Source organism: Coffea arabica, chromosome 7c (genome assembly GCF_036785885.1).
Source record: "Coffea arabica cultivar ET-39 chromosome 7c, Coffea Arabica ET-39 HiFi, whole genome shotgun sequence".
Taxonomy (NCBI): domain Eukaryota; kingdom Viridiplantae; phylum Streptophyta; class Magnoliopsida; order Gentianales; family Rubiaceae; genus Coffea; species Coffea arabica.
The window spans coordinates 25836740-25853986 of NC_092322.1; the positions used below are offsets into that span (position 1 = coordinate 25836740).

Below are 17247 nucleotides of genomic sequence, written 5' to 3' on the forward strand. Positions count from 1 at the left end.
TAGGTTCCATTTCTTATAACGAGATTCGTTGTTCATGTGAACAATGAGTTGAGGTCCTTTTGTATCCATAATCTGATCAAAATAGATCCTTCCGCTAATTGATTAATTTGGTATTTTAAGACAGTTTTTGCCAAGTTCGTGTCAGTTCGAGTAGTGTTGTAGATTACACCTGTACTAATTATTACAAGGGAAAAACATGTAATTAAGCCTATTGTAGAAAATACCCTTGGTATGGATAGGAAAATTCCCACTGATCCTGCCAACGTAGAGGTGTGAATCGGAATTGAAATCGGTAATTCAGAACTTTAAAATTGAAAATTTTCAAAATTTTAGCATCAAAATTTTCGACTGAATTCAATTTCGAATTCACCAACTTCGAATTTGAATTCATTCCGAGTTCAATTCAGAATTCGATAAATTCTTATTTCATCGAATTCAGAAATATAAAATTATTATTATAATATAAACGTTCTATTATATATATATATATAAAATATATATGTGAAAAACAAATTTGAAATCAAATAGAAATTCCGAATCACCAAATTCAGGAATATAAAAATCATTATTATAATAAAATGTTATATTATATATATAAATTATATATATGAAAAATGAATTTGAAATCAAAATAGGAATTCCAAAATGCAATTTGAAAAATCTCATTATCGAATTCGAGCCAAATTCACATAATTCGAAATCAAAAAATTCGATTTCAATTCTAAATTTCAAATTACCAATTTTAAAAATTTTAAATTTTAAATTATTAATTTCAAAAATTTCAAATTCAGCTCGAATATAATTTTTTTTTTTTTACCAAGTCCAAAGACTTTTGTAAGTTAGTACTTAGCACTCAACCCTTAATCCACAGAACCACAGCTCGAATACAATCGATATCGAAATTTTTCGATTTTGCATGCTCCCGTGCCGACGTGACAAAAAGGGCAACATAGCTGTGAAGTTAGGAGCGGTTTTTAGTATAAGGGGGAAAAAGCCAAAAAAAAAAAAAAGAAAGAAAAGAAAAGAAAAGAAAAAGAACAACGATTAAAAAACACACATATAGAAGCCCCTTTCTTCCTCTGGTCGTTTCCGTTTCTCCTTATCGTTCTTCATGCCAAACCCTAACCCAAATCTGACTCGACAGAACTCCTAAATCTGTTGGAATGATAAGGGACTAGTGCAAGAAAGGCTCGGATTCAGCTTTTGGAGAGGATCGCAGCCAAGAAATTGAAGTTTTTAGAAGAAGAAATTAGGAATTGAATACGAGGTTTAGTATTGATTTATTAAATTCTATGCTTTTGAGCTTATAGTTTGTGGTGAAAGTGAGGGATTTTGGTTTTCATAGTGCCATAATGGCGGTTGTCATCTTCTGCCGTGTGTTGGTGAAATTGTTTACTGAAAACGATGGGTGTTGACTTATGTTTTTCATTTTATTTCATTTCTCCATGATTTGTTTAAGTTGTCTACTATGCAGTATTTCAAGGTATGGTGTTCAGTTTAGAGTTTCTTTGTTCTGTGCATGTCTCGTTACTGATACTCGAGTAAAGTTTCATGATTTAGAGTTGTTTTCTGCTGGATTAAAATGGTATCTTGTATCCTTGTTTGTAAGTTGTAACAGAATAATGTCTTTGGCTTTCCAAACATGTGTTAGAGGTGCATCATGGAGGGCATTTTTTTTTGTTCCGGAACCACCGCTACATTATGTTTTTTTCCCGGAAGGGGGGGGGGTTGATGTGTTTGAGAGGATGCCAACACCTGATTTAATGTTGATATTTGAGCTGAGCTAGGGTTTGAGGGAACTGAATATTCAAGATTAACTCCCTTTATACTACAAGAGAGGTGGTACTGATTTTCAAGTTGGTCTTATATTGTTGTATAGTGACCAGACTGTGGTACAGATGCTTGAGATGAACAGAAATCATAGCTCCATAGAACTTTATGTCGGTGAACTTCCTCAACTAGTTAATGATGCTGGTGAGCTTCATATTGCTCCTTGGCGAGTTTGAATTTCCCCATGAGTTAGCCCTATAATCTTTGAAGTTCTTTGAGAGTTCCATGAATATTTAAGAGATGGAAATAGTTATCAGTAATTGCATAAACTGCTAAACTAGAATTTTATTTCCCCTTAATGCCTTTGAACTGCTACATAGATGCTTCGAGATTTAACAATGTAGAGTTACATGTTTCCCACATATTCCTTGTTATCAATTTGTACTTTCGATTTTATGGTAACAATCTTTCTTCTCTCCAGGATTATAAAGAAAAAACATCTTATTAGGAAGGATGAGCGACGATGACTTTAATGGGCAGACTTTGGCTGAGAAGTTGGCTAAACTTAACAGTTCACAGCAAAGCATTGAGTGTATCCTTCTTCAGTGTTTATAACCCCTTTAATTTTAGGTGTATACATATATTCAAATAGCAAACACATTTATTTCCTTGTGATTTTTTGTTTGGAGCCCTTGTTATGCTGCTTGGAAGACAATTATAGATGCAATGGTACACATTTGTTCTAACTTTTATTCTAGAAGCTAAGATGATTGGTCTATGTACCTATTTATTGTTGCTGAGGCTAGGGAAAGAAGGTCAACTATTGTTGATGATGAGTTTCCATGTGCAGGCTTATTTGAAGGACTTGTTCATTTCTTTTCTTTGGTTTAATCATTTTTTTTATAGTTATTAACTGTATGTTGAATTAATCTGAATCTTAATATACAGTTGAACATTTATTTATGACTGCTGCACAATTCAATAGCAGAACCAGTCAGACCTTGGTTTATTGGCTTTTTTTTTTTTAAATTACGTTTATGTCTATACTACACTATATTCTCTTAACTCATGCTCAGCATTGTCTCGTTGGTGCATTACTCACCGGAAGAAAGCTAAACAAATTGTTGAAACATGGGAAAAGATTTTCAAATCTGCACCTCGGGAGCAGCATGTTTCATTTCTATATTTGGCCAATGATATTCTGCAAAATAGTAGGCGCAAGGGCAGTGAGTTTGTAAATGAATTTTGGAAGTTCCTTCCTGCAGCTCTCAAACACGTCTATGAGGGTGGTGATGAAAATGGAAAGAAAGCAGCCTCCAGGCTGGTTAGTTTTCATCCATATGGAAGATCATATTTGGGTATTTTGTTTTTGACTTTAGTTTTACCAGCACATTACGAAGTGATGCTTTACCCAGACAAGATTGAAAAAGTGATCTCATTTAATCATATCCTTTTGGCTCACCATTCCCAAAAAAAAAAAAAAGGAAGAAGTATGATTAGTCGCCTGTATCCATAGTACACAGATTAACAAGAAAATTCTGCATATGGTTGAGTTGAGCGGTCAATCTTGATTTGTCTTCCTGAAACTAGATCGCCAAGTTTCTCCTCCTTTTTTTTTAATTTTTTTAAAAAGAAAGTTTTTATCTTCATTTTATGTGCTTGTTTTTAGGTCTGTAAGCCATCATGTTCCCCAATTTTTTGCAGTTGCATATAGGCTCTTTAAAACTCATTGGATGAGTTATGGAACGAACAGTTATTTTATTCCTAATTTGAAATTTCTCTGTTTTTGCAGTTATTTTAATTCCTAAGGTGAATAGCTATCACAGTGTCTTCTGTGCTGGAGCTAAATTTCTTCATTGCTTTTGCTAACCTTATTTGTTTTTGTCTTTTTATTATTTTTTCGATTCTTACTTTTGTTCCTAATCTGAGTGCTGTTTTGAATGTCTTTTGTGGTAGAGCTAAGATTATGTCTTTTTTTTTTCCCAAATTGTTTTGATGAACAACTTGATCGTCATCCGAGAGTGCATGTAATGGGAACTTGTTTGCTCATAATATCAGTGGCAAATGTTACACCTTTTGCGTCACAAAGTCCATCTTAACCTGGGTTAGCGAAAATTTTCCCCTTTCTGTAAATGGTGAAGAACAGGAAAGAACATTCAATTAAAAGTAAATCCTCTTCATCCTGCTTACATGAGGGGTTGCTTTGTTTAATGTAGAAAACCATTTATTTTGCATGGCCTTTTGCTCATTTTTCATATTGCTATTTGCTTCTGATGTTGGGATCCAGAAATTACATGTTGGTAACGTTGATGCTAATGTCTGAATTGTTTTCCCCATAATTTCTTCACTTTATGACATCTTTTATATACGCTGTTTGTGAAACTGCTGTTGGTTGATGCTTTCTGCATTTGTGGAACTTTTATCTTCTGAGAGTTTCTGTAATTTGAATAAAGCTCTGCATCTCAACTTTGATTGTCATATATCGTAAGCTTGAAGTAGATGGCTCAAACGTGCAAGTGATGTATTAACTTGTCAAGTCCCGCTTAAGTATGTTCTGTACTAAAATCATGTTTGTAGTAGAAAGTTCATTTATTTGGTTTTGTACCAAAAACATGATTTCACTGAGAAAGATTTGCTGAGATGATTCACTTCTTTACTTCAAGGACAATGGAAACACATTAACTTGTTTCTTGCTTCTATGTTCAATGATGGATGAGAATGTACTTTCAAGTTGAACTGTGGTGATAAACCATCTGGTACTGTAGACTTTGGGTTTACTTTGGGAAACATTTGCCTAGCATCTTATTTGTTGCTGTAATCGTAATCTAAGAAAATTCTTTGCTCTCAATTACAGGCAACTAATATGGAGGATTACAATGTGGCCTGCTCCATTAGTCTGTTTATCTTTTCCATTTTAACTTTTAGCATTTCATTGGAGAAAACTGCATGAGATTAATATTAATACTGTCTGATAAGTAGCGATGACTCTGCTACTATGCACATTTTACTCATGCTGCTTTTGGATTTTTGCTGCTCTGCTTCATCCCCATGTATTTGTTTCCCTGTCTTTGAGGGTTGATTGGATATGCTCCTTACACTAGGTTGACATTTGGGAAGAAAGAAAAGTTTTTGGATCTAGAGGTCAGAGTCTTAAAGATGAAATACTGGGAAAGAATCCTACTCCCGCAACTGCCAGCAATGGAAAGAGCTCAAACCCTATCAGAGTCGTGAAGAGAGATGCTCAATCATTAAGAATTGTAAGTCTTAAGTCCATGTTGTTGCTTGCTTTAGTTTTGCTTATATTGCAAACTCTCTGATGACAGTGATGTTTATTTTGATAATTGTCGTCTCTTTTCTTGAAACATCAGAAACTGGCTGTTGGGGGTTTGCCAGAAAGGATAATATCCGCATTCCATTTGGTCCATGAAGAAAGTGTCAATGAAGAAGCTGCTTTTAGCAAGTCCAAAAGTGCTGTTTCCTGGTTTAAAGAACTTGGAAAAGACATTGAAAGCTCTTCACATGCGGGTAAGATGTGAAACCAGACTTGAAACCAGTTTCTAATAGACTGAAAAATTAAGTGGGAGAAGTATGTCTTTGAGACTATTGCTTGAAATATTCATTTTGGCATTATTCATGAGTAAAATTTTGGTTCTTCTTGGTGGATGCATCTGAAAAGTATGAAGAGAGTGTAGGATTTTGATTTTGTAGGTGGTGTTGGCTGGTTTAGTGGTGTAAAGCATTATCTGATGAATTGAATTGAAAGTTCTGGAGATAAATATTCCATTCATTCATTAGATGGTCTTTATTACTGCCCACCTGTTTATCTTTCATTTAGTGGTTAGTCGTGCTGCCAGAATCATTACATATGATGAAATGGATTGCTTAGGAGTCATCCCTAAATTTATTTAATGGTGAAATGGATACGTAATCCTTCTTTCTAAAAAATTAAGGGCAAATGCATACTTTTGGAATTGTTTTTTTCCCCCACCTCCTGGCATTACATCCACATCCATCCACTCTTGGGCTTTTGCAATCCATATCCAGTGACCATCAAAGGGTACTTTGCCCATATCTATACACTTTTTTGCTGTTTCCTTTGATGTAAATCTGCTTAAGATACTCAAGTGTCTAAAAATGATATGACATTTTCCTTTAACAAAAGATACAAAATATTCTTCCCACATTATGTTTCTAATTTTCTTAAAACGCAACTAATCCCCTTTGTGGACTTTCATCTACTTACGGGCTATCCAATAAGAAAAAAACTTGATGAATTTGGCAATTGGGTACTAAACAATCATTGATTTTCATCCATTGATTGGCTTTTTTCTCCTTCAGTGAAGATATTTTGTGGGCAGAACTTCGGTATTCCTCTTATTAAGTTTTTACTGGATATAAGGGTTGAACGGTGTCTATGCAACTTGGCAAATTGAGAAAGTTTGCAGCTTTAAGCACATGGGATCAAATTTAAGCTTCCTAGTCCAACTAAAACTCCTGGTTTGGTATGTCCTACGGCTGCAAATTCTTGTTGTCAAACTTTATGTTTCCAAGTTAAACTTTTGTTGCCTATCATTTTAGCTTTTAGTTTTGTTTACCTATGAAGTTTGCTTGGTCCTTGAGAAATCTTGGTGTGAGTGGGATGGAAGTATGTTGAGCTTGGTGATGGTTGTTTCTGTATTTCTAGATTTGCTAGCTTGTCTTGCTAGATCTTTCTTGTGCTGATATAGGTTGGGTTCCTAGGCTACCCAAGTTCTGCTTCTATTTTTTTTACCTTCTCTGTCAATGTTTAGGGTGTTTGATAGCACCAAATCAGCAACTAGCTTCATTAATCTTCTGCTGGTAACTGATGGAGATGTTTTTTAGGAGTTAAATTCGTTCTGCATCAATCAGTCCCCTGACCAGAGGAGGTGAATACATGCGCAAGCTACATAATTTTGTTGAAAATGAGTTTGTCTAGGGCGAAGCTAGAGAAAAGTAATCAGTTAATTTGCATAAAAGTGGAAAGAGCTGGAGAGCAGGTGTGGGAGGACATCATTTATTTGTGACGTGGAGAGCATTTTAATGCACTTTTAGAGTGGTAAAGTAGACCCTTTTTGTTAGTTTAATGTGATGTCATTTAAGCCCAAGCGTAGTCTTCATTACAGAAAGGTGTTTCTATCTACTTGAGACTAGTTTTGTGGGTCCTCCATCATTTAAATTAATCCCGCCTCTAGTTTCTTAGTATTGACTCCTAAGGTTAGGTAGCTTTTAATACTAAAACGTACAACAAAATATCATAGACGTAAGATTGATTGTTCCATTCCCATTGAACGTGATATGATTGATTGTGTATTGTAAATTATAAGCTAAGTTATGGAGAGGACTGAGCAAACTTTACAGCATAGAAAGCTTAAGGATAACAAAATATAGATGAACTCCTGAGGTAAAGGTAGCTTTTAATATTTAAAGCACAACAAAACATCACAAACTTTAACATTGTTTCCTTCCTTTCCCAATGAATATGTCACAACTGACGTGTATTAAGACTTATAAGCTAACTGATTTATAGGACAGAAAACTTTACAGCTTAGAAAGCTTAACAATAAGAAAGCTAAAAGGGTGTGCAAAATTATCTGAAATAGTTTATATTCGTTGAATCTTATCAGCCTTTTTGAAAATTCGATCCAGCAGATTTTAACAATGGGGGTGGTGGATCATATAGGAGCAGCAGATTGGGCGCGGATCATAACTCCTGTTATCCTGCATCTAGAATGCCACTGGGTATGTTTGGTTATCAAAATTTGCAAAAAAAAAAAAAAAATTTCAAAATTTGTTCTGCTTACATCATAAACACAATTTCCAACTACCTTTTTATCTCACATATATCACATCACAAAAAGTGCTACAGTAATTATTTCAAATAAATATTTCAAATAACCTCCTATCCAAACAGACTCACTAATCATCTGTTTCTTCAGTACCTCCTTATTCACCTGACACATGGCCTAGCCCAAGTCAAACTCTCCTTGCAGCCAGGAAGAAGCTACGTGAGAAAAAACTGTGTCCTACACCCAAGTTATGGCTTTTAATCAGCTCATTCTCTTATGCTTTTAATCAGCTGATCATATGCTCGTTAAGTTACCGGCTATTTTAAGATGTTTTCAACTGATATTGGCTTCAGCATTTTTCTTAGTTTAAGTTGAAATAAGCTGATTTGAGATGTAGAACTGGGTTGCTTTTAAAACCGCTTTTTAACCAATCCATGCTTTCATTTTTGCCTACAAAACTTTCACTAATCAGCTTAGGAAAGCAGAGCAGATTAGTCATTTAGAGCTTTGTACTCTTCTTAAAGATTGACACAAGAATAACAAGAAAATAGGATCACTTTTTTAGATGGTTGAGTGATGCATATTGTTATCGAATAGGGGAGTGCCTATATTGATACAGTTAGTGGTTTATGGTGTTATTGGCAGTATGTTTTAGATGTTGTTTTACAGGTGTGAAGTAATAAGAATTACGAACGAGGAAAGATTCAGAAAGGGGAAAAAACAGGAGAAGATGAGAGAACTGAGCCAATGGTTTAATTTAGTTAGTGCATCCACGCTTGCATCTCTCGGGTATCATTTTTATTTCATTTCTCGGAAAATGTATTCTTCTTTACTTTTGAACCAGATATCTGGCATATCCAATACTCTCGAACAGATATCTGAACAAGTGGATATCCATTTCCGAAGTAGGATACCAGATCAGCAAATAACTGGCTGGATGGTTGGATTTCAACGCTTAAAAGTTTTTCTTGACTCCGTAACTCTTCCCTGGCTAACATGATGATGCAGACAATAAATGGCTGAAGGAAATCCGAAGTCAAGGATTTACAGAATTTTGCTCAAGCTTAAAATAGGCACACCTTCAAAGGGGCTATTGTCTATAATTTAGTTTGAGTCTTAAAGAGGCTTTATAGTCAGTTTGAGTCAGTCATTAGTGGTCTATTGTTCTTCAGATTCTCTGGTTTGGTATTTGGGGGTATTTTAGTAATTTTGCTTCTCACAGGAATGCTTACATTTTGGTAATTTTTGATTTTTTCTTAGTTTTCTATTTGGTAATTACTCATTTTAGTTGTCAGTCTTAGGGTCAACAAGGAAGTTTTCTTCCTAGTCTATTCTAGTTGAGAGTCTTAAATAGAGTTGGAGTTGAATTTGTTTTAGGAATCTAAAACTGTTGTACTTCTCCACAAAGGGATCACAGATTTCCTTTGTTAATAAGATCCCTACAGACTTTTGTCTTATTGAGATTGTCTGATGCAATGTAGCCTTGGGTGTTTCCAGGAGTGATTTCTTGATTGTCCTAATTTGATTCACTCTTATTTGCATGTTTTCTCTGTTTTTTTCCAAGTTCTTTGATCTGACTTTTAGTGAATTTTGGTACCTGCTATTTGCCTATAATTTTGCTATTGACTGCGAGTTTTAAAGCCCTAGGCCTATCTGGCCTCCAAGCTATTGTGCTGTGTCATGTGACTTTATGTGCCTGTAGGACTATCTATTCAGCATTTGCTGCAATAATATAAATCTCCTTTGAATCCTGGAATTCTAAGAAGACATGGCACTAGAATTATTATTTTAGAATTTAAGAATACATCAAATTTATAAGTGAAACTGCATGAAAATCCATAAAATCCACCATTCCAAAATCGTCAAACTTAATTATTCGGATAATGTTGCTAATTAAACAGGTTGGAGTAGTGTATCTGTCTGGACGCAAAACTGGTGATAAAGAATTACTTCCTGTAGGTTAAGTTAATGACATGCCATTACTGTGTTGTATTATATTTTGAGGAACTAATAGCTTGTTAGTAATATATTTGACAAAATGATGATTAGGTTGAATAGTTGGAATATTGTTCATTTGTTCTCATTTTATAATGTCCAAGTTTGATTACATCTTGTTACATGGTAAGTACTTGTAACACTTTTAAATTGAGGACAATTTTATTCCATTATACTCATTTAAACTTTAATCCTAGAGTAACTGGTTTTTAGAATCGATCTCAACATTATTTTATAATGTAGTGTTATAGTTCCTATTTGGGTTTCTATTCTTACACTAGTAAGGTTTGTATGGGCACAGAGTTGTATGTTGGTCATGTAAATCTTATAAAGAAGTTTTTGGAATGTATTTTAAAGTAAAAGTTCTATGTGTATGGGAACTTGAATGGGTTCTGGGAATTGTGGAAGACTCAATATGGAACGAGTGAACCCCTTGAGTCTCAAGTGGTAAAATGGAGAAATGATACCCTACATCTACAAATTATTTGAAGGTACAATTGAAAAAATCTAGGCCCAGAAAAGTTGGTAGAACATCATGTTCCTTAGGGTTACAGAAAGGAACTTATTGGTGATCTTTGAACAATTCCTATAATGCACATAGTCAGGCTTCTGGCCTCTGCATTGCTATTTGATAATCCTGTGGGAAATGGTTTAAACTTTTCCTGATCTTCCTACAGTTTGAACCGGTAAAGTATCTAATTTTTTGTAAGCTCTTTTACTTGAGCCTGTTGACCAACTTCCTTGCCTGTTTAATGTTGTTCTTAGTTACCTTCAGTTGTTGAAAATTCTCGATTTGACACAGCACTATGACAACACTACAACAGATGTGCTTGTCACAGACCAGCTTCCCTCAGTCGTTTAATGTGGCTAAATGAAACTGACCTACCAAAGGATTCCGTTGTCTCTCTCCCACTCTCTCTTCCTCTCTCCCCCCTCTTGCCAGTATTACCTTTTACCACAATAATGAAGTTGATAGTTATTCCACCATCATAAGGGGAACGACAAAGGCATCCTTGCAGCTTTTTCAGCAGCAATGAGAACAAGTGCCAAATTTGTGAACTACACTTATTTGAAGCCGTAAAGGCCAAACAACGTTAGGGCCCAAAATTTGTTTGGCATATGCTAAGCTCAAGTCAATTGGGCACATGCAATGATTGGATCATCCAAGGTCCAAATCCATCATATTCCAAGAAACACTTATATTGTTAATGAGTTGAATATTTTTTTGGAAATTCATTTAGTCCTGACTGTGAATCAGTTAAATTTTTTATGGTTACATCCTTTTGGATGCCTACATAGGAAGAGGAAGCCTTCTGGGAGTGATTGGTCATGCATCACTGTTTACTCAGTGTGACACCAATTGAGTTGTGTTTATCAGTTTTTGACATTCAATTTTTTTGTTCTAGTTTTGTAGTAATTTGACTTTTCTGAGTGCACTCAGAGGGTTGATTAAGTACATGTTGAGGATTTGAGTTTCATGCACAATCTAGAAAGTGGGTACGTGGTGTTACGAGTTTTCAGACTGCTCTCTTGTTTGGTTGCGATTCTGCAAGATTTCAATTATACTTTTCCCTTCTGGTTTCTGGTAAAAAACTGATCTAGTGTGTATTGAATATAATTATGGTAGTTAGGTTACACAGGTATTGTAATGCGTACCTTTCCCTTATCAAGCAACGGAAATATTTGCTTGGTGTGCTTCTGGCATGGTTAAGAAAATCTTGCTAGTTGGAGTTACACCTGAAAGAGCTGAAAGTAAATGCGTGCCTTGTGAATTTCCACGTGTATGTTCCCATTGTGTATCTTTTGGAAACCAAGGAGAGAGGTAAAATACATTTTTCTATGGAGGCCATCAAAATTAGGAACAACGAAAATGTCAACTCTGGCCCTTACCTTTGGACTACTCAGCTTATAGTATACCTTTTGTTTTAGATGGGGCTCATAACTGTGTAAGAAGATTACTAGTTTATCTTTAGCTGTACCCTCTTGGTGCATCTTAAACATATCATTAACTTCTCCAAAAAAAAAAAAAAAAACACTGGTAGGTTTTTGACCAAATAACTGAAGTTGTTAGGAGGTTACCAAACACTGCTTCTGATCATCTCTGTGACAAGAACAGGTACACTTTGAAGCTTTAGCTGCGCTAGCAATTTAGCTGTCATACTACTGTGGATGGCTATGTGGTGCTTTGTATGGGCACGAAAACTTGGCCTTTACTTTTGTTTGGCCAGTTTGCTTCTTTTGGTGATTATCGCGCCCCTCATCTCCTGGTTTTTCTGGATATACTTCATAATCCAATTCCGATTGTATAATGATTATCTTTTCTCTCTATGAAGCTTAACTTTCTGGAAAAAGATTAGATAAAGGGGAAGTTGGATTAGTGTGATCAAGGTTGCCTTCCTTTTTTATTTTTACTTTTACCTCTTTTACTCATTTTTTACATGTTCGGGACCCCTGGAACTGTGGCTAAAAAAGAATCAGAAGCTGAAGAGCTTGCATTTGTGAAGAACCAAATGGTAGTTGCAAGTAACATTTGATTATCAATTAGCAAGTACCAGTGCTTAGAATCATGGAGGATTATGGGTTAGAGAATGTTGTAGTTATCAACCAAGACTTCACCAAGAAATGGTTTGTCAGGTTCCTTCAGGGAGGAAGTCAGAAGTCATTTCTAGTTTTAAGTATGAAGTATGAAGAATGAGAAGTCAGGTTTACAAATCCATCAGTGGAATCTAGGTGTCGCAGTGCAGATAAAGTATGTCATGCAAGATGAAGGAATTGAATGAACTTGCCGTTTGGATTATGGGACAGTGTTTAGCAGAGTTTCAGTATCACAGGATATCCAGGATAAGAATTCCTGATATGATGGTATAGGAGAAGTGACTGGATTGTGGCATCCCATGTTTGAAAGAGATGTTTGATAGTGATGGAAGGAATCTGAATTTGCGATCAGTGCTAGATTCAGTGGCAGTCCACTGATCAACTGCTGTAGATTTTGGAGTTGGGGGTTTTTGGATTGTTTAGAACATGTGATTACATGATATCATGGACAACATTTGTGTGAGTGACAGTCAAAGATTTCTTATGCTAGATTTCCTATAGAAGGAAAGAAAAAAGATGCAAGAAGGTGCACCTCTCTGATGTTGAAAATACTAGAAAAGAAACTGTGTTTTTTTTTTTTTGGGGGGGGGGGGGGGGGGGGGGGGCGGGAGGGGGAGGAGGAGGAGGTCACAGCTCAGGTGTTGAAGGCATTTTGTCTAAGCAGCTAACTTACATTTGTGGATTACCTGAGTCCCTTTGAGGGGCTTTGTCTAAGCAGCTAAATTACATGGACATAGCTTCTGACTGATTTGACAATCCTCTTTGCTCATTGAAGAACAAGAAAATTCATAAGTTGGAATTTTGTTAACGTTCACTCTCTACCTTTTGTGCCTATTCTTTTTCATCATCTATTAAGTATGCTATGCCACAAGTCAAAACAAAATCTCAGAATTTCTTTCCACTTGGAATGTTCATAGCTGATATTTTTATTATTCGGTTTCTGATGTGGGAGGTGCAAGTTTGCAAATTGATTCATAGTGGATCCGGACTTTGACATGTTGGCATTAAATATAATGAATTACAGATCTTCATGTAAAATACAAATGGGGAGCAAATTAGCCAGAAATCCTAAGGAAAATATCAGTTATTCTACTGTCATTAGGCTGGGGTGAAGCTAACATACTGCTGTAGCAGCTGAGAACTCATCCTAATAGTGTTAGGGGCTGATTTGAACTTAATTATGGGCTTGAAACTGTAAGCATAGATGAACTTTAGCAAAGCATGTGTTGTCAGCAGGTAGAGAAAACTAGAAGATTTCTGCCATATTTATCCTACCATATTTTGTTTTGGCATATAAATATCTCAACATAAATTCCATTAAATTTCATAACATTCTAAAGTAGTAAACATGTTCGTACATGACCCGAGTGGATTTTTAATGGTGTTGTTGGTGATTCAAAGTATCAAAATCTAAACTTGACTAGCATATGAAAATGAAATAACCACTAGGGTACTCTTTTAATCATCAAGGTCGATCCCTCTACACAAAATAGAGTTTCATGCTTGTCATTAAGCTTCTGTTTTGGGCTTTGAATGACTTGCAAGATGTTGCTGAGCCAGTTGATAGCTATTGCATTGTGTGAAATGTGAAATCTAGTCTAGATTGTACAGAGGATCTTTTTTTGCATCTTAAAGTATTGTAGCTTAACCATTATAGCTCTAAATTACATATATCTGCAAAGTGTGTATCAGGTTATGAATAGAAATTAGGAATAGATGTACCAATCAACTGGCAACTTGTTCACTGTTGATAAAATTTGACTATCTTGCATCTGTTCTTCTGTATTGGACAGGAAGCCTGCAAGGTTCAGAGTTGGTAGAAAAGATGCAAGAACACGAGAATGCCCTTAGGCATTGTGTTACTCAACTAGAAAATTTTGAAACTACTAGGCTTGCATTGGTTTCACAGCTTAATGAAGCACTTCAAGATCAAGTATGCCTTTTATAGTTGTCTAGTGTCATTTCTGGAGTGTTATATTTCCTGACTGCTTGTTGCTTTTCAGGAATCAAAGCTGGAGCTGATACACAATGAATTGGAGGTAAGACTCCCTGTTACTTCCTAAGCTGGGTTTTGTTACTAGGTCTTCCTTTATTCTCCTATCTGAAAATCAGTTTATTTAATTATACTCTTGACAACCAATATTTTCTCCTATATTCGGCAAATCTGTTTTTATCTCTAAATCCAACTAATGGCTGCATCATGTTGTTGGGGTGTCTCTTAAAGGAGGAATTAATATTTTTTTGGGTGGTCCAGAATTTTTTTTCTACATATTTGTGAATCAAGCTTGTCTTCTGTACGAGTCAATAAACTGAATTTCAGAAAAATAAAAGAGGAAGAGGGGTGTGGATGAAATGTTATAATCTGGTAAATGGGATTTAACATTACCTTATGACCCCAACCCCCCCCCCCCTTCCCCCCTCCCCGAAAAAAAGGGTAGTGGGTTAGATGAATTACTTCGATGTTCTGCGCTAGCTAAATAGTGATGTTCCACTTTTTAAGTTTGTGAATTGCTCTTTTATATTTGTCTCGTTTTTGTTAAGCTACTGATCGTCAAATTTCTCTAGTTGCTGTGACATGGTTTCTAGGTTTAAATTGGGAGTGCGTCATCTATTTGATTGGGTGGTGGTTTTGTTGGTTAACTACTATTTTTTCTATAAGATTTATATTTGAAAAATGTTTAGAACATTAAAGTTCTCGTAACCTACACACCTATAATGAGTATTTACAAGTCAATATTGGGAAGAATTGGATCGGTGGGGGCAGGTACATGTATTATGGTTGTTCACTGCCGTCGTTTTTTCTTTTTTATTTTTTAATCTAAACTGACCCTTCACATCTGCAAGTTTAACAGAAAATGTACATATGGTTGACAATTCATCATGTTGTGTGTATGATAGTGCTCATATTAAAGAAAAATTGAAAATTACTAAAATGCTCATTGCCTATATTTTAGAGCATTCCCTAGGTTACATTTTGGCTGACACCTCCTGTGCTGCTCAAAACTTCTATTCAGCTGAGTGGTATAACATGTTTTTGTTGAATGGAGGTAACATGTTCTGTTAAGTGATATAGTTTAGTTATCATGCAATATTCAACAAAAAATTGGCTGTTCATTTTTGGTATTCCTAGTGACAGTTGTATTTCACATACAGGTGGCCCGCAGTCAGATAGAGCAAACTTTATGTGTAAAGCAGAAGCTGGTATCATCATCTTATCTGGCTCCCCAATCTAATGCTGGTAGCCAACTTATGGAGGCTGCAAGGGTTGCTGAAGCAAGCTTGCCTTTGACCCAGTTATCAAGCACGCCTATCCTTCCGCCAACCCCTCCTATAACTTTTAATTCTTCAAAACTCAATGAAGAGGAGAATAAGAAGGCAGCAGCAGCTGCTGTCGTGGCAAAACTTGCTGCTTCCACATCCTCTGCACAGATGCTTACTTCTGTTCTTTCATCCCTTGTTGCAGAAGAGGTTGCCTCTATGAGTAATGGTTTAACTTCAACTGGATTCTCTTCTAGTTTACCTTTTGGATCCCCAGAGAAAAGGCCAAAGGTAGAGAATCCTGTGCGTTTTTCTGAGGTGAATCATTCTGATGGCAGTCATGCTGCATTCTTTGCTTCTGCACAGCAGACAGTAAGTAACATGCCAGTTGGTGCAGCCAATGGGATGCAGCTTATGTCCCAGGGAAACCAACTTCAGGCAACATTCCCGCAACCACCACCGCTGCCGCCGCCACCGCCCCAATCTGTAACACCTGGAAATTCTTCTGCAACTCAGTTAGGCCAATCTGCTGCAATGATGATAGGGGTTCCCTATGGATATGGTTCAAGCAACCTTCCACCTCCACCTTTGCCTCCACATATGCCAATGGGATTTGCTAGGCCAGCTCCTTTACCAACTCAGCAACCACCTCCTCAGCAGCTTCAGAACCAGCAGTCTCAGCAGCAGCAGCAGGCAGCTGCTGGTGGATATTATCGGCCTCCAGGTATTGGATTCTATGCCCAAGGTCATCAGTCAGCAACTCCACCTGTACCCCGGCAGTGAGCAGTCATTGTGGAAAGATTAGACCTCTTTTTGTATATTAATAGGACAGTATTGTTAAACACTAGGAACAACTATCTTTACTTTTACTTTCCTTTGGTATACCAGCTTACCCAGGAATCTTCCTTTTTCTTTGATTTTTTTTCCTTTCTGTCACTCCATCTGCATATGAGCCAAATGTTACTAGGTACTTTGTGTATTATTAGCTTATATGTAAAGTAGCATTTTGTAGAATTATTCATTGCTTCTGCCTTCTTTTTTCTGTTGAAGTAGGCTTTGTGTCACGCTAGTGCCATAAAGGCTATTGGTGGTTTTATTGGTACATACCACGGTAGGGGTCTTCAACTGGGGTGAGGTCATAACAAGGTTTGTGGTAGGGGAACCTGTGGCTTGATTGAATCCTTCACGAAGGAAATGCCCTCTTCCCCCAACCAACATAGGGGGCTAGCTTTGCTTCCATTGGTGGCGGGCGGGTGGGTGGGTGAAGGGTCCAAAGGACATGTAGCTGGGGGCAAGTAACATAGGAAGAGTTTCACGGAAATCAAAATAAACTGGACGCTACGGTGAGATGTGAAAACGCTCGATCCCATTCTGACATCCATATGTGGAATCGTCTTTGCATCATTGTGTACTGAGATTGTTGGTGAGATGTGGTTCAAGCTTGGTTTAGTTTTTTAGTCTGAAGTTGTGTTTGAACTTTCATTTGCTTGATGAACTCATCAAACTAATATAAGCTTCTGTCAAGGTGAGCTCAATGTGCTGCACCACTTGATTACTCTCCTGGTAAAAATAAATTTATGCTTATAGACCCAAGCTTGAAAAGTTCATTGACAACCAAAAGTTTTTCAAGCTTTGGCTGAGCTGGTGTGAATTTATGTAGCGGACTCTCTGATATCCTCGGTTTGTGTTCGGCTCATCCTCTGCATCAGCAACGCTAATTTCCTTCTTGAATTGCTCTTTTCTTTTGGCAATTTTTTTTCGAGAAGAACTTATCAAAACTTTTATTGGTATTTAATTGATGGTAAAAGGGGCACATAAATTA

General features: G+C 36.4%; 1 protein-coding gene across 3 annotated transcripts; it reads left to right on the top strand.

Annotated features, from left to right (window-relative positions):
* Nucleotides 1–913: 913 nt before the first annotated feature.
* Nucleotides 914–16439, top strand: LOC113698770 (uncharacterized). 3 transcript variants are annotated; one of them, XM_027218714.2, is made up of 9 exons: nucleotides 914–1267; nucleotides 1880–1974; nucleotides 2252–2362; nucleotides 2847–3094; nucleotides 4872–5027; nucleotides 5139–5295; nucleotides 13961–14100; nucleotides 14171–14206; nucleotides 15321–16439. In XM_027218714.2, exons 3-9 carry the CDS (start codon nucleotides 2284–2286, stop codon nucleotides 16206–16208), a joined length of 1704 nt encoding a protein of 567 aa, XP_027074515.1. In that variant the 5' UTR covers nucleotides 914–1267; nucleotides 1880–1974; nucleotides 2252–2283; the 3' UTR covers nucleotides 16209–16439. The 3 variants fall into 3 exon arrangements, with proteins under 3 accessions (XP_027074515.1, XP_027074514.1, XP_071912769.1); XM_027218713.2 differs by lacking the exon at nucleotides 1880–1974 and having other exon boundaries at nucleotides 916–1267; XM_072056668.1 differs by lacking the exons at nucleotides 914–1267; nucleotides 1880–1974; nucleotides 2252–2362 and having other exon boundaries at nucleotides 2991–3128.
* Nucleotides 16440–17247: the final 808 nt, after the last annotated feature.

Bases quoted from the DNA above. Each gene is read 5' to 3' on its own strand.
- LOC113698770 (XM_027218714.2), top strand. From the start codon at position 2,284: ATGAGCGACGATGACTTTAATGGGCAGACTTTGGCTGAGAAGTTGGCT. The intron at 2,363-2,846 runs GTATCCTTCTTC...ACTCATGCTCAG, and splicing joins TTCACAGCAAAGCATTGAGT to CATTGTCTCGTTGGTGCATT. The intron at 3,095-4,871 runs GTTAGTTTTCAT...TCCTTACACTAG, and splicing joins AGAAAGCAGCCTCCAGGCTG to GTTGACATTTGGGAAGAAAG.